The following is a 24,196-nucleotide window of genomic DNA, read 5'->3' as shown; positions in this document are numbered from 1 at the left end:
TCCAGTAAAGTATAGTTTATTGTTTATTCTACAGTTAAAATCCCATCATGCTTTAGATCTTGTATAAAAATGTTGGGTACCATGGTTACAGCAAGATACCCTCAAGAGAGGCATACTTTTTAATGCAGATTTTTCATGAGCAAGAGTCGGTTAATTCATTCCAATACAATATTCACATTCATCTTTGATGGTATATATATGAAATGTGTCTTATGAAAAGGTTCTTTATAATGATCCTCTAACTTGGTGTATGCAGTTATCAGTCTTACTGTGAACACACTGGCATTGTGCTCCCTCTTTCAATATATGGTGAAAAAAATCCAAATACCTTGACTTTTTCAAATTTAAAAAAACTTGAATTTGTGAGTTTACAAACTCGAAAACTCAAATTAAAACTTGAATTTAAAAAATGGCTTGAACAACTCCCATTGATTTCTACGTGAACGTGCCAGCTTTTAGATTGCGATTATTTTACATTTGAGTTTTTTTATTCGCTTAAAAATACCAGATATTCAAGTTTTTGAAAATATAATTCGAATTTTTGAGTTTTTGTTCAGAAAACTTTGAATTGTGGCAAAAATTCAAATTCAGACCTTGATAAATCACCCCATAGTGTCACCTTTTACTTGTAGCTTTAATAAGTGTATACTTTTGTTGGGAAAGTATAGTGTGAAAACAGCAACATCTAGTGGCTTTTTAAGATAACTGAAATTCTTTATGCCAAAAAGCACTTGAAAAGAATCAGATCAGCTGCAGAGAAGTCGGATGCAGGGCAAACATTGGTATAGAAGCAAATCTAAGTCCTGCCCCTGACAGCAATCGTATGATACTTATGTCTGACAACACTAGTGACAGTCTCCCACTGAAAATCGTACGATCGGCAATACACGCAGAGATATTATCGGCAGGCGACAGAAATTTTCTAACCTGTCCGATCGACCAAACGACCGATCTCCGACGGACGAAAAATGTCGGGACTCTCCACACATGGTCCGAAAATCGTACGAATCCACGATTCGTACGATCGGATCTTTGCGTCTATGGCCAGCTTTAGTTTGTTAAGAGCGAGTAGAAGATCTCAGAACTCAGAAGGGTATTATCTTTCACCAGTATTCACATCCACAATTGAAATAGCGGTTATATTTACAAAGTTGTTCATGGCGGTAAAATTGTTGCTACCTCATAATCAAGTAGTGATTCAGTCATCTCTGGGCTAGTGATCATGCACTGATTCAATTGTCTCTAGGCTCATGATCACAAAACTGCAACAATTTAAGAAAGAGTGGATTTTTAAATAATGGTAGGATTGCCAATATAAAAGGTGTTTCCAGGCATGTTGTTGCTAAGGATCAGTTCACTGATTTTGGGTGTCAATTATGCACACCTCCATAGTTACCTGTTGCATTAGACCTCAAAGCAGGCCTATGACTGCTGTTGCCAGAGTCTTATTCTTTAAGGCAGTGATCCCCAACCAGTAGCTCGTGAGCAACATGTTGCTCTCCGACCCCTTGGATGTTGCTCCCAGTGGCCTCAAAGCAGGAGCTTATTTTTGAATTCAAGGCTTGGAGGCAAGTTTTGGTGCATAAAAACCAGGTGCAGTGCCAAACAGAGTCTCAATGTAGGTTGACAATCCACATAGGGGCTACAAAATGGCCAATCACAGCCCTTATTTGGCACCCCAGGACATTTTTCATGCTTGTGTTGCTCCCCAACTTCTTTTACTTCTGAATGTTGCTCACGGGTTCTAAAGGTTGGAGATCCCTGCTTTAAGGCTTGGAGTGCAATTTTTTTTGGGTGAAGTTTTAGAAATAGTACATATACCTAAGCACAGTGTAACATGTAGGCCAAGTACTAGAACAGAGTTTTGCTTTTTTTTAGGCTAGATTTTGGCTCATACAATAAGCAGCTTGCTGTTGCCATAAGGAGAACACTACACTCGATTTGAACAATCTATATACAAAGTTGTGTTTTATTACTAAGATTTATATAGCTTGCTGTGTTCATTATGATTTAATAAGCACCTCAACATATTTATATAACTAGGTAAAAATGACACACGTATATAACAATGTATTGTACAGTATACCTTTGTGAAAACTCTGTGCACAAAACATGTGGTTTCTCGTATGGCCTCTTCCTTTGGGCAAAGACAATTATTGAAAATGCCTTAAAAGTCAATATATGTGAATTTCAATCAGGATTATGTGTCATTCTGTTTATGCTAAATGTTATGTATAACCATGTAACATTGAACTGGATTAAACCAAATCTAATAGGTATCTGCGCTTGTGCCTTGGGCTTGTACATCTTTGTCTAGTTCCAAATTGTTTTGTAGATTTTATACAAAGTGTTGATTCATAAATGATAATGTACAATACAAAGATTTACTGAAAACATCTGTTTTGCCATTAAAGTGTATAAGTGTGAAGAGAATTCCTGTTTTTTGTGCCTGTTTTTGTTTAGCATTATTATAAGGAAGTATTCTGCGGCACTGCATGCTTTTATAATGTCAGTATATCATTCATCTTTTATTGTCAGTATGTCACTATGTGTAGCTATGTGGGCCACAGCAGTTTATGCATACGTTGTACAAACTTTGTAACTAAAGGTGTCTTTTTTTATTAGAGTGACAGTTCATTTGTGCAAAACAGGTTTTCCCAGGGGGTTACCGTATATACTCGAGTATAAGCCGTCCCGAGTATAAGCGAGGTACCTAATTTTACCTCCAAAAACTGGGAAAGCTTATTGACTCGAGTATAAGCCTAGGGTGAGAAATGCAGCAGCTTCTGGTAAGATTTGAGGGTTTCTGCTCCCATTGGAGGTGCCGGCGCCTCGTTTTTGGATGCCGGCAACCATTCTAGGACGCCGGCGACTATTCTTGGATGCCGGCGACTATTCTTAGACGCCAGCGACCGTTTTTGTGCTTGACCCGAGTATAAGCCGAGGTAGACTTTTTCAGCACATTTTGAGTTCTGAAAAACTCGGCTTATACTCGAGTATATACGGTATATGTTGGAATGCTGTGGTAATTTGTATATATATATATATATATATATATATATATATATATATATATATATATATATATATATATATATATACACAAATAAATGATGATACACTAATTTAAAGTTGCAGACATATATAACATTTTACTGTGCACTTTTTAGTTTCCCTAGTCTTGCTGTGGCAAACCATAAGATTATAGGAAATGAAAGGAAGGTACAGGTATGGGACCTGTTATCCAGAATGTTTGGGACCTGGGATTTTACAGATAAGGGATCTTTCCGTAATTTCCAAACCTTAAGTCTACTAGAAAATCAATTAAACATTTATTGAACCCAATAGGATTGTTTTGCATCCTATAAGGATTCATTATATTTTATTTGAGATAAAATACAAGGGGCTGTTTTATTATTACAGAGAAAAAGGAAATACTTGAAGTATTTGATTATAATTGAGTCTATGGAAGACGACCTTTCCGTAATTCAGAGCTTTATAAGATTTATTATTCAGAAAAATGCATTTACAGAGGTTGACACAGAAAACACATCAGCTCTTCTTAAGATCACAAACAATGGCCAGTCTTTTGCCCTTTAGTGAAACTCTAGCTGAATACATTGTATCTGTAAAAAAAAATAAGGTAAGATTCACATCCTGGAAGTTTCACTGGATCAACTACCAGTTTGGCAGGTTATATATAGACTTACAAAGTTGAACTTGAAGGACATGTGTCTTTTTAACCTAACTTACTATGTTACGCATTGAATTAATTCAAGGAAGAAAGATAATGTCTGTTGGAGAAATGTGGCTTCCACACTTTATGGTTTCATTTATTTGAAGGGTCAAACTCCAGGAAGTTAAAGGGGCTGTTCACCTTTAAGTTATTTTTTAGTATATTACAGAATGACAAAGTTTAAGCTGACCATTTTTTATTTTTTTTTAATTATTTGCTTTCTATACCTTTCCAGTTTAAATGGAGGTCATTGACGCCCTCTAAAAACTAATGTATTGTTGTTACTCATCTTTCTACCCATATTCCAGTCACTCATTCAAATCAATGCATGGTTGCTAGGGTAATTTGGTCCCCAGCAACCACATTGAAATTGCAGACTGATTAAAACAAGATTTTTGATACTCACCGTTAAATCTGTTTCTCTGTAGTCAAAATGGGGACACAGGGAATGATGGGGTTAAGCTCCATCCTCCGGAGGCAGGACACTTGAATATTAATTTAAGTGGGCGTGGCTATCAGGCTTACCCCCACACACCAGACAATCCTATTCAGTTTGTTCCAAAGCTGCGAACGGAACTTTAACTTGCACTTTAAACGTAACAGGTACAACAGATAACCTGAGGATTAAATGGAAAACAAATAGTAGCTCGCCTAAGGGCGGGAAGCCCTGTGCCCCTTTTGACTACAGAGAAACAGATTTAACGGTGAGTATCAAAAATCTTGTTTTCTCTGTCGTCTTAGGGGGACACAGGGAACGATGGGGACTTAAAGCAGTCCCAACTACAGCGGGGTGGGAGAATGCTTATTTGAGTGTTTAACCCTTTAAGTACGGGTTGCAACACCTTTCGCCCGAGGGAGGCCTCGGCGAAAGAGAATCTCCCGTGAGCAGGACACTTAAAAAACTGAATAGGATTGTCTGGTGTGTGGGGGTAAGCCTGATAGCCACGCCTACTTAAATTAATATTCAAGTGTCCTGCCTCCGGAGGATGGAGCTTCGTTCCCCGTGTCCCCCTAAGACGACAGAGAAATTGAGATATATATATATATATATATATATACACACACATATATATATATACACACACACACACACACACACCAGGCAACTTGAACATTTCCAAGCCAATCCAGTCAACTCTTTTAGAAGGGTGTTATATATGCTCTGTTATAAAGAACATGGTGATAAACATATAGAACCGAGTGTTGTCCTATGTATGACTCCCACTCTTTCAGCCATTTATCTTTAAATCAAGCACTTACATAAAATCAAGGCGTTCAACTGCAACATGTCCATCTAGAAAAGAAAGTATATATTTTAATTTTTCACAAAGCTAGACAAAGCTAAAATGAAAGGGATACTGAATTTGCCAACATAAAATTAAATATTTTAAATATCTAAAGAAGAATTGTCTATATTATAGGCACTTTTAATGGGCCATCATAAGTATTATGAGTGATCTGTATCAGTAGTGATGCAAAGCCTCTGCTTTATATCTAGAAAAGAACATTATGCAGGGCAACTACATTTAGTTGTTTTCCTGTATAAATATGAAGCAATGACTTGAATTTGGCAAACTCCACTCTTATACATACTCCCTATATTATCATCTGTTATTGCTGCACAGCATCTCTGTATTGGCCGTGCGTCACTTTAAAGCTGGCCCTATCGAGAGCATCACAAACAATTATCAAAAAGAGCAAACAAAATTAGTCCATGAAACAATAAAACAGAATGGTTTAACTCACATTTTCCAGCAGCATTTCGACAGATAACCTTATTTTCATCTGCATTGTCTATAACCTCAAGTTTTTCTCCAGGCTTTACAGATAAGTCAGATTTACTTTTTGCTGAACGAGGAGCCATTTTATTGACAACAGCAACTTTGAGGACAACAATATCTTTCGTATACTAGAAAAGCAAGGTCCACGGTTTCAGTTCAAATTATCAATAAATTAGTGTAAATTGCTAACTTTCCTTAAAATAAATTACATTTGTGCATTGTAAGCTTAAATTCTAAAAAATTTACATCAAAACTAAAAATACTGCAATTATCTTAAATTTGATAAAACTAACTGGAGCAAGTAAAATGGTACCTGGAGTTACCCCATAAGTAATAAAATGCACTAAATTTGCACTGGAGCAGAACCCCATGGCAACCAATAAGATGTTTGCTTTTAAATAGGTGATAAAAAATGCTGCCCTCTTATTGGTTGCTATTGGTAACTGCTCCTGGGCAAACTTAGAGCCTTTTATTACATAACCCCCTAAGTGCCTAAAATATAAAAAAAAAATGATTTATCTAATCCCAAGTCACGTCTGGACTCCTCCAAACACCACAAGTCTCCAATTCCATCCAGTATTAAATGCAAATACATAACCTATGGCTTTTAAACGAGGGCTTACATATGGAAATGGAGTGGGTAATCAAAAGGAAGGAGAAGTAGTGGTTTCTCTTTCTTTACTCACAATTTCCATGTATATGAAAAACTAATAACTTTTGAGGCAAATTATGTCTTCTCAGAAATTCAAAAATATATTCCCAGTCAATTCTCAAAATTAAAAAATCACTTTTTATTCATCATAAATATTAAAAAGTAGGCATACAGACCAATTGATGCTCCGCCTTACGCGTTTCGCACCCACAGGCACTTATTCATAGGTATGAATAAGTGCCTGTGGGTGCGAAACGCGTTAGGCGGAGCATCAATTGGTCTGTATGCCTACTTTTTAATATTTATGATGAATAAAAAGTGATTTTTTAATTTTGAGAATTGACTGGGAATATATTTTTGAATTTTTGATTTGAGTGCCCTTTGGAGTTGGGGGCTATATTCCAGCACTTTTGGCCCTTTTTGACAGGCCTGTATAGACTGCAGCAGTTGAGTAGTAAAAAATTTTTTTTGAAATTATGTCTTCAGTCAGCCTAACAGTGAACGATAAGTGAGACAGAGGGAGAAATGAGTTCTGTACACTATAAAGATAATTGTGTGTACATAACCTATGGGCTTACAAATACAATTTCTTTATAGATTATGTGGTCCCAAGATCCCCATACCTTAAACTTCTCACGGAATTCTCTCTCTTGTTTGGAAGGTTTAATTTTCTTCTTTTGCTTTGCACCTCTGAGAAAATTGATATTTTCCATTTACTATCTCATCTATCAAATGTGAATATTTTCCAAAAATGTCACATAACACTAATACAATATTGATGTTTTAAACACTCACTGAATAACCTTCAGACAATAATCAGATTACAGGGATAATTTTGCATTTCACATTTGCAAAAATGATTTTACTGGCTCTGTAGAGCTCCTTAACCTGATTAGAATGAGAAGTTGAACTGAAAACAACCAGACCTTCTGGAAGAACACACCTGTATTATTCTACTTGTAAGAGCTCCATGGAAGAGGATTCCAACTTGTTGTTTTTTTTTGTTTGTTTTTTTTTACCCATGAGCAACATTCAGATGTACTGAAAAAAAGGGTTGGGGAGCAACACAAGCATGAAAAAATTTCCTGGGTGGTGTAAAATAAGTGCTCTGTTTGGCAGTACACTTAGTTTTTACACAACCAAAACTCACCTCCAAGCCAGGAATTAAAAAATAAGCACCAGCTTTGAGGCCACTGAGAGTAACATCCAAGTGGTTGGTGAGCAACATGTTGCTCATAGGCCACTGGTTGGAGACCATTGATGTAAGGGTTTATTTATAAATATATAATATGGTAGCTTAATTCTTGGTTTAATATTCACTGTGAGCTTCTGTATCAAGTTAAATTGTCTACACCCTTACCATGGATCCAAAATAATCCATTCATACACTAATTTTGGTCAGCTCATAATGAGAAACAAACACTAGTGAAGCAGCCATGAAATCTACCTGCAAGGTAGTGTCTTCTGCCCATATTGTGTATGGGACATTAACACTGGGTGGGGGGGGGCACACACTGAGTGTGGGGTATCTATTGCAAAAAATCTATTCAGATTTTTAAGGCTGCAGAATATATATTATGTAGATACAGATATAAGTACAGAAATAAACATTAAAGAGATATGGATATCTCTATTAGTGGATATATTTAGATGCAAGGTCTTTACAAACTGATGCAATCCAAGGAAGCTTCTACATTCATATTATTTATCATGCTTACACTTGGCCATTATATACCTTGGGTTTCTATTTTCCAGATAGCTATATGCAGTTTTCTCCACTATTATACAAGATGCTGCACAAAAACTTACTTTTTGTCAATTGCAGTAATTGTTGTAGAATAAAACTCATTCTCATTTGGAAACTCATCTGTTGATGATGGCCAAAAAAAAGGGGTATTAAGCATATGCAGTGTATAATATATTATGAACATATTTTTGGGAATTGTGGAATTGCTAAGATAGCTATTCATTAACCAACCAATAAGGTATTTCCATCCTAAACTGATAATTATTGGCAATTCAGCTATCCATTTGGGATTTTGCAGGAATGTTCCTTGCACCCACCTAGAAGGTAGCTTGGTAAATGAAATTTTCTGTCTGGACAGAATGGAATCAGTCCAATGTCAAACCACCCCAAGAATACTTTTGTGACAAGATGGTTGGGCAGTATGGTTTAAATCGGCAAAACTGTGTAACTAAATCAGAGTATGTTAGACTGACCAAATAATGTAAAGTCTTTCTAAATAACCGGATCAGTGACTAGTTTGGACACTCAGAATGCATAATACATTTTATGATTTTTGAATTTGCAGTTTTATACTTTTGTGTCTATATGTGGCCCTAGAATTGTTGAACTGGAAATATAACCACATTTGGGTGTTTACTGTGTTGGTTATGCAATGAAATATTTCAGATTTCTTTTTTTATAATGCTGCAAGAATAAGTGTATCATAATTCAGCTATTACTTACATGAATCTGTTGCTGCAGATGTACTTTTTCTGTATCACAAAGAGAGCACAATTTATAAGAAAGCAGTGTTTAGATTTTACATAGAGCTCTAGTTACCATAATAATTGTTGATACTGATATAGTTAGTCACAGAATGATATCACATTGTAGTCTATTATTCCCTACATAATTTATTTAGTCATTAAAAACATTGTAAATACAAGTGAAGACAATACCAATCCTTGCAGTAAACCCCTTAGAATCCTAGTTCAATTATTTTTATTCATTTTTTATTCTTTTTTATTCATTGCCAACAATCCCCTCTACAAGAGTCAGTTCTCTATCAGCGTAGAAACAGCAGGAGTATAAAACCATTCTAAATATTCAAAATAATATTAGATTTCCTCCATACCATTGCTACGAATCCAGATGAAAGTTTGCGATAATCAGAAATAATAGCTTGGTTAAAACAAAACTAATCCCCTTATGTAGGTCTCTATAAAATATATATTACATAAAACAGCTCATATGTAAAACCCTGCTTCATGATATAAAAGTAGTATTGCCATTGGGTAATCATAAGTAGAAAATTGCCATTTTAAAAAAATAAGGGCTGCAGTTTGGTAAGATTCGTTAATATGCCACTCAATTTGATATAAACTGTTGCGTTAGTATTAATTTAGGGATATAGTTTTCAGGAAAACTATTCCCCTGAACATTGCATATTTTTATATCATAAAACACTGCTTCATCTAAATAAACCATTTTATAAAAATATACTTTTCTAGTAGTATGTGCCTTTGGATAATTCTAAATACAGAATAACCATTGAAAATACCAATGGCTGGCTTCCATTGAAAATAACCATTGAAAATTCCATAGGGCTGGCTTCCCACACAAAATCATCCAAAGGTTCCACCATTACTTCCAAGCATGTATGCCCCGATCTTTCCCAATATACTGTACTCTTTACCCAGCAATCCATCCATGCCCCTGCAAATGCAGCAGAGAAAATCTACTAAAAACCTGACCAGTAATACCCCATTATTGAATGCTTAGTTAAATAATAGCTAATGTCTTCAGGTGACTCAGAGCAAGAATTTGGGAACACTGGAAAAAAAACACACATGTACAAATGTAGCAGAATGAACTCTTGTGCTATGCATAGCTGGCATAGTCTAACATATAGAAATCTTGTCTAACTAGTTTACTGACATATCTGAAATAACCAAGGAGGCTTATATGAAAAGGTAGAAAAAATGTTAAGGGTCATGTCAAGCAAAAATAAACATTCAATTGGCTTCAAGGTTTTATCATTCCTATGAGCTGTTACATGTCAAAGATACTAGACTATATATTTTTTTAGAACAAGGGAATGGGTAATACACCCATAGCCAGTATATTAAATCACTTTTTCCCCAAAATGGGGCTCTAATTCATAAAATAATGAATTGGTCCTTTCTTACTTAATGCTATCTCGCTAGGACAATTGTTGGGCTTACATTTGCTAGGGAGCAAAACTGCCAATAATAAGTATTACCTGAAAGGTGGATCACTTTAACCAAAGAATCTATTTCATACATATTTCAATTGGATCTATTTTTTATACCAAACACCATGGCAATTTAGACCTACAGTATGGCAAAGGATTCTTTTTAAGTTGTTTTAAGAACAACACAACAATATAAACTTATATAATACAGCAGCCATATACATAGTATATATAGTTTTTTGCCAATAGTGCATTACAAAACATTATTAATTAACAACATATTGACAAATTAAAATATCCAACACATCTCAATCTCATAGAAACATTATGGATGGTGTGAGATGAATGTGTGGAAGCAACATCTAGAAAGTTAAAGAAAATAGGAAAAATACAATTAATTCTAATGTGGAAATAACAAAAAAAAAAAATCATTGTTACTGACCCAGCTGATTTAACGCTGATTTCATCCCAGGTGTCCACTGACATATCTGCATCTTGAAAAAAAAATTAAAAACATTAATTAAACTGCAATAACTTCACACGGATAATTGGGATTTAAAAAATAAAGAAAAGTTGTCCATCATGATCAACCCTTCAGTGTATTTCCCAGCATCACTCAACCAAATCAAGAGTGCCAACTGCTCCTCTCTCTGTATTATAAATTGAGATGTGGTAAATAGCAAAAGTTAGGTAGAAGGTACTCTAATTATTAAATATATAGAAGACCCCCACCTAGATGTTCCATTTTGCAGCACAAAGACTTGCACCTACAGCAGGGCAGAGTGCATGGTACAGAAAAACATGGTAGCTTGTGCCTGTAAGTAAATGAGCCCTCTAGAATGTTCGAAAATAATAACGTGAAACACACACACATATTTCAGGTACATAGCATATAGAAATACACAAAGCAACATCGGTGACAAATATACTTACACCCATCTGAAGTGAAAGATGCACCCAAGGATGTCCCACTATTTAAAAACATAAATTAAACAGGTTATCCCAAGGTTTATGACACATTGGGTGTGTTCTCAGCCAGTGTATTTCAGGAAGTAGAGAAACACAAACCCCTGACCAAGAATTTTATCATTAGCTTTAATGGAAACTGCCTGTAACAATTTTCCAAGCAGCTCCTAATAAAGGTTTGTAAAAATAAATAGGAGGAGTATACGCCCCCTGTGCCAAGTGGCTAAAGCTCGGCAGTACTCACCATTCCCTTAAATGACCAACATCATCATATTGACTATCTTGCTGTAAAGGTTGGCTCAAATAGATCAGATGCTCTTGCTTCACATTGACTGAAGAAACAGAAATAAATCCATCTAAAAAAAAAAAAAAAAGAGTCATCAAAATATTATTTGCAGGATATTGTAGATTAGAACATGGGGTTCAGCAATAACATAGATAAAAGCGGAAAGATTTGTTTTATACAGTACTACTTACAGTTTCCTTCTTCATTTTTTGCTAGCCACATCCCCGCAGGACAATCCATGATTTCAATGATTTCAATATTATGTCCCTTCTTCAGAGAAAGCATGTCTTTCCCACCTTTGTAGTCTTCTGTAGCAGTTGTACTGTAAAATGCATTTTCTGACCCAGAAATCTACATGGGCCCAAAAGGGGGAAACATAAACATTAAACATTGACACATTTACATTTTGCATTTAAACAAATGAAACAAAAAATCCCCACACTAAACAGGTTTTCCATTTCATATTCAGTCACTTCCCCATTGCAGACCTGCAAGGTACATTTCTTTAATTTACTTGATGAGTACAGAATCACTTTACTCAAAAATAGCTCTGTACTCTTTCTACAGCTCCACTCTGGGGACAAGAAGTTCCAGAAAATGAGTTTTATGTATTCCATTCTGCTTCCTCTATGTCTATGGCTACTACTAGATAGATTTTGACCAAAGTGATGCCTGACTAATTACGTACATTTTACGATGGATTTGAATGAAAGTGCAGCCTTCTAGCTGGATTTTCTAGATTCCTAAATATTTAATCAAAACTATTTAGATTGCATACAACTGTAAAACCCTGCTTCATGTAAACAAGCCATTTTCAAAATAATATACTTTTTTAGTAGTATGTGCCATTGGGTAATCATAAATAGAAAATTGCCATTTTAAAAAAATAAGGACAACCCCCTGGGATCATAGGATTCATGGTGCTCACAAACATTACAAACAAACCATATATGTTAGGTCACATGAGCCAATTAACAGACAGAGTTCTGTCTTTTGCTTCAACACTTCTTCCTGTTACAGTTAGAGTTGTAGTATTTCTGGTCAGGTGATCTCTGAGGCAGCACACAGACCATCACAAAATGGTGGCTCAAGGCAAGAGATGTAAAAGGGCAATATTTACTTAAATATATATTCCAGTTTGACCAGATTCTATAATATGTCACATCATTTGATATAAATTATCTGTTGCTCAAGTATTCATTTTGGGGGTATAGTTTTCCTTTAAGTTTTCTAATAACCCTGGAATAGACACAGCTGCCCCACACACAAATAAAACTGTTGCTCCATCATTGCTTACCCCTAGCCCAATCGCTTTGTATAAATTCATTCCGATTGCTGGTGACCTAGAACACATATTTATGGGTACCACAAAAGGTTGATATTTTAAGTGTTTCAAAATATAATGAATTCTAATAAAAATAAGAGCACAAATAATATTTTTGTTCTCCCCAGTTATACAATGGTTATATTATCCCTTCTAGGGGAAACAGTATAGATTGTAATATAAAGTTTAATAAACAAGTACAACAAAGCAGCACCAGAATATTTACCTTGTATTTTTTTCTAAAATCAAGTTGTTTTTTGTAAATTTTCCCATCTTTAGGTTTTGGTTTCTTTTTGGATGTCTCTGTACTGTTGATATATTTTACATCATCAGCATAATCAGACCTTAAGGCACATTGAAAAGAACACTGTTTATAAGAGTTACTGTATCTTTGGTGAGAAAAATTAATAAAACTCTTGCTCTGCTTCTGTGCCAACAACACATTCATTGGGGCAAATTCACTAAGCGCCGAAGCGCCGAACGCTAGCGTTTGGCATTTTCGTTACTGCGCAAATTCACTAACGAACCCTGGCGAATTTTCGCTAGCGACATAACTACGCAAATTCACTAACTTGCGCAGTGTACTGAACGCTACCTTTTACGCTAGACTTCCTTCGCCACCTCAGACCTGGCGAAGCGCAATAGAGTAGATAGGGATTGTTTCAAAAAAAGTCAAAATTTTTTCTAAGTCCCAAAAAACGCTGGCGTGTTTTCTACATTATGGGTGATGGGCTGAAAAAGATCGAATTTTTTTTGGGGCTCCCCTCCTTCCCCCCTACATTTCCTGACTCATGGCAACTTACCTAGACAGTGGGCACATGTGTAGGGCAAAATAAAAATTTTATTTGATGATTTGAAGGTTTTCTAGGCATTTGTAGTGCTGATACATATTCCTCCATTGAAATTTGAATTTCGCGCCGTATGCAAATTAGCCTTCGCTAGCGTAACTTCGCTTTACATAGCGAATCAATGCTAGCGCAACTTCACAACCTTACGCTACCCCTGAGCGCAACTTCGGATTTTAGTGAATTTGCGGAGCGCTGGCGAAACTACGCCTGGCGAAGTGCGGCAAAGTGCGGCAAAGTTGCGCCTGGCGCAACTTCGCATCTTAGTGAATTTGCCCCATAGAATGAGGAAACAGAGCAAGAAAGAAATAATTAATGATCCATAACATTATAGGTTAACACTACACCCAAATGTCAATTTTATATAAATGTGCATCTTGAAGTGTAGGGTAAGGTATTTGTCAGTTGTCAAGGATTCTTCATTTGATGGTTCATCTAAAAGAGAACAAACTATATATATGGCAATTTTAAGGCATTTATTGCTCTTAAAAAAGAACTAAACCCTAAGATTGAATATGGCTAAAAATGCCATATTTTATATACAGAGATTATTGCACCAGCCTAAAGTTTCAGCTTGTCAATAGCAGCAATGATCCAGGACTTCAAACTTGTCACAGGGGGTCACCATCTTGAAAAGCGTCTGCGACACTCACATTCTCAGTGGGAAGTTCAGCTTAGGGGTTGTCACAAATTTACAAGCAGAAAATGAGGTTGGGCTTTAATATAAACTGATGCTACAGGGCTGATTATTAAATTCTGATGCTAGTTGCACTGGTTTCTGTAATGTCATGTTGTAATTATCTGTATTACATATTAATCTGCCTTATATTGTGACATTTATATTCTATATGTACTGTATATTTTGAGTCAGTCCCTAGGCTCAGTAACTAACGACATCACAGAGCATGTGCAGTGAATCAGCAGAAAAGAAGATGGGGAGCTACATGATCATCTTTGGAGGGACAGGTCTCCACAGATAAAGGGTTGTGGTTGCATTGGGCTGGGTGTGTGTCACGATCGCAGCCCGGAGCAGTTCCAGGAGCTCAGGGCGGCACGTCCTCCCCTGCCGGCGTCGCTCCCAAAATGGCGGCGCCCATGGCCGCCACGTGGGTAGCGGCGCTGGCGCGATGACGTCAGCGCGCCGACGTCGGCGCAAGGATGCCAATGACGTCACAATGGCGCCAAATTCAAAATAAAAACGCTACCAAGACGCCAGAATGGCGCCCAAGTATAGGAAACTTTCCCTGAGGTTATCCTGGGTTCTCTGTGTGCTACTTTTGCTATTATCTTGTTCCTGATTATTATCCTGACCCTTGCCTGGACTTTGGACTTTGCTGTTATCCGCCTGCCTGTGAACTCTTGCCTGGATTCTGACTACTCCTTTGATTAACCCTTTGGACACCGCGACCTTGCTCCCTCAAGAGGGCTTCCTCCTCGATCCTGACTACCTCCCTGGAGGGAGCTCCCGGCTCCCTGACATTATACTTGGGCCATGGATCCTACTGAGGAAGCTACGCCTGATGTCGGACGAACGCTCCGCGGACTGGCATCCGGCATGGAGGAATATGAAGCCCAGCAGTACCGCATAGGACAGGCACTCGATACCCTTCTCTCCCGAGTGCCTCCAGCGCCTCCTGCTTCCCAAGCGGCTGTAAATCCTCCCATGGCTGTCGTCTCATCTAGCACAGGTTTCTCGTCTGGTGAGCCTCGTATTCCGCCTCCTCCTCGCTTCAGTGGGGACCCACAGGCCTGCAGGGGTTTCGCTACACAGTGCCAGATCCAGTTTGAGTTTCAACCCTCGCACTTCCCCAATGAACGTTCCAAGGTGGGGTATGTAATGTCTCGTTTGGTGGGCAAACTGCTTGAGTGGGCAACATCTCTTTGGGAGAAGAATTCTCCACTGACTTTTGATGCCAAGGCTTTTCTTCAAGCATTTCGTACTGTGTTTGATGCCCCGGGTCGGGTCACTAATGCCCCGTCTCGTCTTCTGCAACTCCGGCAGGGGAACCGCAGTGTCAGTGACTATGCTATTGACTTTAGAACTTTGATGGCTGAGACTTCCTGGAATGACGATGCCTATAAGGCCGTATTCTATCAAGGTCTGTCTATTCGCATTAAAGATGATCTTGTCTCCAGGGAGTTCCCTGATCTGCTGGAAGATCTGATTGCACTATCCATTAAGGTGGACACTCGTCTCAGAGAGCATCAAGTAGAGAAGGAGCGTTGTAAAAGATTTCAACCCTTGTTGGCGCCCCGCTTCCAAAGACCTCTCTTGCATACTCCAGCTACTCAAGCTTCTACTTCTCCTCCGGAGGAACCGATGCAAGTTGGAATAGCTCGTCTCTCTGAACAAGAAAGGCTCTGTAGACGGATGGCTGGCCTATGTCTGTATTGTGGCGGACAGTCTCATTTTGCGAACTCTTGTCCGGTGAAGCCTACGAGTTCTGTCCCCCGAGGTATATCTAGGGTAACTCATGTAGGGGGCACTACTCCGAAGTCTAAAGAGAACACTCACAGGTTTCTCCTTCCTTTACAGATTCATCTAGCCACTGTCGGCTCAGCTTTCATTGACTCTGGAGCTGCTGGGAACGTCATGGATGCTCTTTTTGCCAAATACATGGAAGTTCCCTTATTCCCATTGTCTACTCCTCTTCGTGTCACTGCCATTGACGACAGACCCCTAGAGGCTGAATTTATCTCTATGACGACTGGGGAATTACCTGTGCAGGTTGGGACGCTGCATAAAGAAAGACTATCGTTCCTAATTATTTCCTGCCCATCAGTTCCAGTTGTTTTGGGTCTCCCTTGGCTGCGCCTGCATAATCCCACCATTGATTGGTCCGCAGGACAGATTTCCCATTGGAGCCCATTTTGCCAGCAGCACTGTCTTCCTGCTGAACCCCTCCAGAGGGTGAATATCTCTATGTCTGATCTGAAGACTCTACCCTCCTTTTACAGGGAATTCTCTGATGTATTCTGTAAGAAGTCTGCAGAATTCCTTCCTCCACATCGACCATACGATTGTCCTATTGATCTCCTGCCAGGACTGCACCTATCCTCTTTCTCCAGCTGAGACTTCCGCTATGAAAGACTATATTCAGGAGAATCTCCAGCGGGGGTTTATCCGCCCCTCTACTTCTCCTGCCGGGGCAGGTTTCTTCTTCGTGGAAAAAAAGGATGGAGGCCTACGTCCTTGCTTTGACTACCAGGGCCTTAATAAGATCACTGTTAAAAACCGGTACCCCTTGCCTCTGATTGCTGAACTCTTTGACCAATTGAAAGGGGCCAAGATTTTCACTAAATTAGATCTCCGTGGGGCGTACAACCTCATCCGCATCCGTGAAGGGGACGAATGGAAGACGGCATTTAACACTCGAGATGGGCACTATGAATAGCTTGTGAATGACATCTTCCGGGATCTTTTGGGAAAGTCTGTGGTCGTGTACCTGGATGACATCCTGATCTTCTCGAAAGACCTTGTATCTCATCGCTCCCAGGTGAAAGAAGTACTCTCTCGTTTGAGGAAGAACTCTCTCTTCGCCAAGTTGGAGAAATGTGTCTTTGAGGTGTCTAAGATTCCTTTCTTGGGTTATATCATCTCCCCAGAAGGTTTCGAGATGGATCCCGTTAAGGTGTCAGCAATCCAAGAGTGGCCCCTTCCCTTGAGCACCAAGGCTATTCAAAGATTCATCGGATTTGCCAACTACTACCGGCAATTCATCAGGGGGTTCTCATCCCATATTGCACCTATCCTTACTCTCATCCGAAAAGGGGGCAATCCCAGTTCTTGGCCTCCAGTTGCTGTAGAAGCTTTTCAGTCCCTAAAGGACGCATTTTCTTCTGCCCCAGTCCTCCGTCATCCGGATCCTAAGCTACCCTTTTGCATTGAGGTGGATGCATCTGAAGTAGGTGCTGGGGCTATCCTATCCCAGAGACATTCTGCCAATGGGAAGTTGCACCCTTGTGCCTTTTTCTCCAGAAAGTTTTCTCCTGCAGAACAGAATTACGATGTAGGGAATCGAGAACTTCTGGCAGTCAAGCTTGCTCTTGAAGTGTGGGGTCACCTCCTAGAGGGTTCTTCAATTCCGGTCACGATTTATACTGATCATAAGAACTTGGAGTTCATACACTCTCTCAAGAGACTGAATCCTCGTCAGGCCAGGTGAGCCCTGTTCTTCTCCCGCTTTAACTTTGTTCTGACCTATCGTCCTGGCTCCAAGAATCGGAAGGCCGATGCGCTTTCCAGAAGTTTCACTCCGGGTGATCGTCTTCCAGAAAGACTTGAACCAATTATTCCCCCCGCCAAGATTATTGCATCTCTGTTTCCCCAATTTGCCGAACAAATCTTGGCTGGACAGTCTTCTGCTCCCCCGGATACCCCCATTGGGATGGCTTTTGTTCCCTCCGAGTTACGTCTTCCCATTCTTCAACAAACCCACTGCTCCAAGCAAGCAGGACACCCTGGTCCTGAAAAAACTCTTGAACTCCTTAGACATTTAGTCTGGTGGCCGACTATTCGTAAAGATGTCAAAGACTTTGTTGCTGCCTGTACCGTTTGTGCTACATCCAAGCCAAGCCATTCTTGCCCCAGTGGGTTATTACAACCATTGCCTATCCCCTCTCGTCCATGGACTCATTTAGCAATGGATTTTATTGTTGAACTTCCCCCCTCTAGTGGAAACACCGTGATCTGGGTCGTGATTGATCGCTTTAGCAAGATGGCCCATTTCATTTCCCTGCGGAAGCTTCCCTCTGCGGTGGAGTTGTCTCAGTTCTTCATCCAGTATATTTTCCGTCTGCATGGTTTTCCTGTGGAAGTTCAGAGGTTCTCAGTTTACTGCTAAGTTTTGGCGTTCCCTGTGCAAAGATCTGGGTATTACTCTCCAGTTCTCCTCCGCTTATCATCCCCAGACAAATGGAGCAGCTGAACGAGTAAACCAAGCCTTGGAACAGTTCTTGAGGAATCACGTCTCCCTTTGTCAAGATGACTGGTCTGATCTCCTCCCATGTGTGGAATTTGCTCATAACAATGCATGCCACACTTCCACTGGAAGGTCTCCGTTCATGTCGGTGTATGGTCAGCATCCTCAAGCCTTCCCCCAGGACTTTGTGTTGTCTGACGTCCCGGCTGCTGATGACCATGCAGCCCACATGTCTGCTATTTGGGCGGCAACCAAGTCGAACTTGGAGACGAGCGCTCTGGTTCACAAAACGTTTGCAGATCGTAGACGTAGATCCTCTCCTCCTTACAAGGTTGGTGATAAAGTCTGGTTGTCTTCCAGGAACATTCGGTTGAAGGTGCCATCTCCTAAGTTGGGTCTGAAGTTTGTGGGTCCATTCTCCATTTCGGAGGTGATCAATCCTGTGGCTGTCAGACTTCAGCTTCCCCCTGAGATGTGAATTCCCAACGTGTTTCATGTCTCTTTGGTGAAACCCGCTACCTCCAACCGCTTTTCTGTGAACCAGTCTCCCCCTCCTACTATCTCTGTGGATGGTCAACAAGAATATGAGGTGGAAAAGATCCTTGACTCCAGAATCTCCAGGGGCTCTCTTCAGTACCTCATCAAGTGGAAGGGCTTTGGCCCTGAAGAATGCTCCTGGGAAGGACACTCTGATGTTCATGCTCCTCGTCTTGTGAGGGATTTCCACTCCAAATTTCCCCAGAAGCCAAGTCCTGGTGGTCCAGAGGCCCCCCGTGAGGGGGGGTACTGTCACGATCGCCGCCCGGAGCAATTCCAGGAGCTCCTGGTGGCACGTCCTCCCCTGCCGGCGTCGCTCCCAAAATGGCGGCGCCCATGGCCGCCACGTGGGTAGCGGCGCTGGCGCAATGACGTCAGCGCGCCGACGTCGTCGCAAGGACGCCAATGACGTCACAATGGCGCCAAATTCAAAATAAAAACGCTACCAAGACGCCAAAATGGCGCCCAAGTATAGGAAACTTTCCCTGAGGTTATCCTGGGTTCTCTGTGTGCTACTTTTGCTATTATCTTGTTCCTGATTATTATACTGACCATTGCCTGGACTTTGGACTTTGCTGTTATCCGCCTGCCTGTGAACTCTTGCCTGGATTCTGACTACTCCTTTGATTAACCCTTTGGACACCGCGACCTTGCTCCCTCAAGAGGGCTTCCTCTGATAAGTTCCTGCAACTCTGTTGCTTACTGACAGTTAGTGGACAGGCAAACATTACATACTAGTACAGAACTATACAGTTATAGAAGTTTTAGCAGTCTCTGGATAGAAATTACAAAAGAGGTCTGGTTCTGTTTATTACCTGTATTGCTGGTCATCCCAATGATTCTGAATAAGAAAATAATAAAAAAAAAAAAAAAAAAAAAGTAGTTTAGAGCAAATGAGCCTAGCCTGTTAGAAGAGAACTAAGTACATCATTTAGACTGTATATTTTTTAGTACAGTGAATGTTAACCTCATTCCCAATTCAATGTAAACAAACAGGGTGTCATGGAATACAGGGCAGTGAGTTATGTTTGTTGCTTAACCAGCTTATAATACTATTAAAGCAGTGCTAAACCTAAAAAATAGGCAATTCACATTGAGAATATTCAGAAATATATGTACTAAAGGTTTCAATAAGTCATGTGTATAAAATCATATTTGATGTAAGCCTTTCATGATAGTTAAGGAATTTTACCTATGCCATACTCAAACCTATAAGATTACTGAAAGACAACGTAATGTAAATTCATATTTGAATAATAGTATTAGTGAGTTTTTTTCTATTTAAATAAAAGTACTTGTTAGTAAAAGTTCCTGTTTGAACTACGAATTGAGTATCTATAAATTATCCTCACATCATGTCTTACCATGACTATTTTAATATTTTAATGTACATATTTATATATGCACACACAGATTATATATATACACAGACAAGAGATTAGCAAATCACATGGTTAGAATAATAATGCACTTATAAAGGCCTAGAGATACAACCCTCTCTCCAAACCCAGATTATTTACAAGGAGTTGGAAATTCACTACAAGCTTTACCTCATAAATTTTTATTGCTGCATCTGGTGAACAACAACCAGAATCTGAAAAAAAAGTAATTCAGTATGTAAACAGTGGGAGCAATCGGAATAAGCAATAATTGAATACATTTTGCTGTAAAAGCCTGAAACATATTCATCAGTGCTAGATTGTGAGACTTCAAGGAAAACTATACCCACGAACAATGTGGACAAACAGGCTGTTGTTAGCCTGCATATTTTTGCAGGCTGAGAGAAGCAGATCTGCTCAGCGCCCCTGCTCCGTTGATTTGAATCAGATTAGCCTGTGTGCGGTCAAACATAGCGGAGCTGAAGCTGAGGTCAGCGTGTGAATGCACACAGACTCATCTGACTAAAATCAATAGTAAAAAATAAAGCTTTTAAGATGGTTGTTTTCTGTTTAGCTCTAAGGCTAGAACTACACAAGTGTCTTCAACGCGATTCCAGTGGATCCGACGCGGTTCGCCAAAATGCAGGCGTCAAGTCGCATGTGATGAAAAATAAGGTAAGCAATAGCAATGTCTTATGTTGTCGCAGCATTCATCTGACACGACTGTCGAATGCAGACGCAGCATGCAGCTTCTGCATCCGACAGTTGTGTCATGTCGTATGAACACTTCAACACCAAGATGTTGAAAATTCAACTGAAAACATCCGGTTCTTACAAGAAAATGTAGGGAATCAGATCTCATCACCCCTGTTCTGGCATCATTCTTTTCAGGCCAACTAGCTACTGTGACTGAGCTGCCTTTGGCTTCACCCAGCCCAGGTACAAGCAGGGGAGCAATATAATTGGCTGGGATGTGGGAGAAAGTCATGTGGCTTGCTGGAAGCCCCAGATAAAATCTGGGGAAAAAGGAGGAAAGCTTGGCTTTGTCGCCAAGTTACACACTGGTCCAGCAGAGGCTATAAAGGAGCCCCTGCTGCAATTCCAGCCAGAAAAAGAGTAAGACTGTCCAGGACACCAGGCAGTATTCTGCATTTACTTATATTGAGCTTAGCTAGGAAGGGAGGCCTAGAGCTCCATCTGTACTGAGAGCCCACCCTGTTCCCTGCCAAACAGCTTGATAGCTAGTAGTTGACTGGTGCCACTGTGAAGAGTGTCTGCACTTCAGACCTTCCTGTAAAATACCTGCCCCTGTAAGCATCAAACGGAGGATATTGGTAGGAATTCGAGTGTGTGACCCCTGTGTGTGGACAGGTCTTGTATGTGTGCCTGCTACAAGGTCCTTACTTTGGTGAATTACTTTTGTTCTCCTTTAATAGTTTGACATGGTCTTGGAAGTAGTATGACAGAAATCAGGTAACATGCTCTTACCGGGATCTGGTTCATAAATTGATGAAGATGAAAGTCCACAAGCATCATCATATCCGCTGTCCTCTTTCTGAGATCTAATTTTTTTAAAAATGTTTTTTCAAAGTTATTCACTAGCACCTACACCATGCTACTTAAAAATTGTATCACATTTGAGTGAGGATTTTTTATTTTCAACATCTTGGTTACAGCATATTTTCTTTTATAGTTTAAAAAAACACTTTAATATCCTTTAAATGACATCCTTATAAATGGTGCTTAGTGAGGTCATCAGTTATAATCTATCATAATCAGTTATAATCATATGCTTATATTTTAGAATAGGGGGCACATAATTAACTGTACGATACAACTTTATAATAGTTTACTAAGCCATGTGTTGTTACATATGGTAGGACATTGTTAAAACCTCGATCTTGGGATTTTATTTTCTTTGCAGACTAGTTATAAAAAGGGGCTATACTTACAAATCAATTACCTCTTCTTCAGGTGACACTATAGAAAAAAATAGAACAGTAAACATCTAATATTTAAATGTACTCACAACGGAAGGAATTGTGTTCACAAATATAATGGATATCAAAAGTGAAAATTTATACAGCCAAGCAACAGTAAATCATTCTGCATATGTTACCTATTCACTACACAAGTTTCCAGTCATCGGGGGAACCATATGGCAGGTACCTGGCACAAGGCTGGCATCTCTTTTCATGCTGCAGCTTCTACTTCAGATGGGTTTTGCTCTGTGAGTGTAGGTCCCAGTATTGCAACGCTACCAGCAATGTGTGTCATATAAATTAATACAAGAGTGTCACTAAGAGTGACACATGATCAGTTGGCCATCTGGTACAAAATAGCTCCAGGATCAATCTAAAAGTGTATTTTGAAAGTGAGTTTTGAAAAAATAAGTAGTGAGATGCCACATCTCTCACCACTTAAAGCACTGATCACAACACAGCTGGGAAGTGGGGCTCCTAAACAGTGGTTTAATTTGCACATGCTGGTTGATCAATTAACTTTGATTGGTTGCCATGGTTTGCTGCCCAGGCACAAATTTAGCATTTTATAAATGAACCCCAATGTGGGTCATGCCCACTTTCTGGCTTGAACAGTACTGAAAACACAATGTTGGGCACACTGTTCAAATACCGCTTATTTATGACTTTTGTCAGCAGACTTCTTGACTTGTTTATGATATGTTTTTTCCCAGCAATGACCACTTTGTAAACATGGTCACCCCAGTAATAGGGAATTTCTTTTACTCACATCATAGTTAAAGTTCTGAATTGTTCTTTTTATTTTTACCAGTGAATGGCATTTTCTTAAGGGATACTGCTATAGTAATTTAAAGGGTTTGCTTTTGTATAGATATCAAATTAATATAAGGTTGTCCTTGGTGTGTAGATCCATGTGTACGTGCTTCTCAACAGGCTGCAATCCCCGTGCCGGAGTGAAGAAATTTCCAAGTAGATATGAATAGTACCCGGAGAGCACACTTTGTCTTTAATCTCATATCTTTATTTGCAGTCATCAGGTGCATAAAATACAATGGCACAGCAAGCTAGTATTTAAACCCTCACCAACAATTCATAGCCACTCCATAGTGTGGCCAGGTACCTCAATAAACATAAGAACAAACAGTACTGCCATCTTGTGGCCTACTCATTAATTACACCATCAAAAAGTAGCTGTACCAACAAGATTTTTTAAGTACTCCTAAATATGGAACGTTCCCTTGCCTAGGTTGTGGGAGTTGTAGTTCTATCATTAAGGGAGATGCAGTTAAACACCCATTGAAGGCATATTAAGGCATATCACACCTGTAACTCAGATTGTTTCAGGGTTTCCCTGACCTGCACCCGACCCTAACCCACCCTGCTACAACCCGTGCCCGCCCCGATGATGTCACAAAAGGGGCGGGGCGAGCAGATGCAAGACTATAAAACCGGAACCCGGAAGTCGGATGCCGGCATTTGAAGTTGGTGGGCGGGGAGAGCAGGAGAAGAGCTCAACCTGCACCTGCCCGCGAGGAGCACTGCGAGGTCGACCCGAACCCGTCCGACCCGTGGGTCGTGTGGGTATCGGATCGGGCAGCGCAGCACATCACTAGTAGCTGGCCATACTATGGAGCGGATATGAATTGTTGGTGAGGTGAGGGTTTAAATACTAGCTCGCTGTGCCATAGTATTTTATGCACCTGATGAAGGCTGATGTAGCCAAAACATGTAGTACACAATTTTCTGCAAATAAAGATATGAGATTTTAAAGACAAAATGTGCTCTCCAGGTACTATTCATATCTATTTGCTTTTTCATAGAGTAATATTTTTTTGTGGTGAAGCA

The 24,196-nt window shown here is 39.6% G+C and overlaps 1 protein-coding gene across 2 annotated transcripts in view; it reads right to left on the bottom strand.

Annotated features, from left to right (window-relative positions):
- Positions 1-3,410: 3,410 nt before the first annotated feature.
- LOC108715540 (FYN-binding protein 1-like) overlaps positions 3,411-24,196 on the bottom strand; it is a 41,116-nt gene continuing 20,330 nt past the window's right edge. For both annotated transcript variants that reach the window (XM_041561409.1, XM_018260789.2), the window contains exons 7-21: positions 22,322-22,349; positions 21,858-21,931; positions 20,541-20,584; positions 19,806-19,831; positions 12,913-13,030; positions 11,554-11,713; positions 11,321-11,432; positions 11,044-11,081; positions 10,553-10,604; positions 8,640-8,668; positions 7,979-8,036; positions 6,793-6,859; positions 5,483-5,645; positions 4,997-5,030; positions 3,411-3,626 (exon numbers count right to left, since the gene is read on the bottom strand). In XM_041561409.1, the coding sequence (XP_041417343.1) occupies positions 3,608-3,626; positions 4,997-5,030; positions 5,483-5,645; positions 6,793-6,859; positions 7,979-8,036; positions 8,640-8,668; positions 10,553-10,604; positions 11,044-11,081; positions 11,321-11,432; positions 11,554-11,713; positions 12,913-13,030; positions 19,806-19,831; positions 20,541-20,584; positions 21,858-21,931; positions 22,322-22,349 (1,022 nt within the window). In that variant the 3' untranslated portion in view covers positions 3,411-3,607. The remainder of the gene's footprint in view (positions 3,627-4,996; positions 5,031-5,482; positions 5,646-6,792; positions 6,860-7,978; positions 8,037-8,639; positions 8,669-10,552; positions 10,605-11,043; positions 11,082-11,320; positions 11,433-11,553; positions 11,714-12,912; positions 13,031-19,805; positions 19,832-20,540; positions 20,585-21,857; positions 21,932-22,321; positions 22,350-24,196) is intronic.

The sequence above is a fragment of the Xenopus laevis genome, chromosome 4S, assembly GCF_017654675.1.
Source record: "Xenopus laevis strain J_2021 chromosome 4S, Xenopus_laevis_v10.1, whole genome shotgun sequence".
In the NCBI taxonomy this organism is placed as follows: domain Eukaryota; kingdom Metazoa; phylum Chordata; class Amphibia; order Anura; family Pipidae; genus Xenopus; species Xenopus laevis.
Note: the sequence above shows the minus strand (reverse complement) of the source record. Positions and strands in the feature narration are given on the sequence as shown.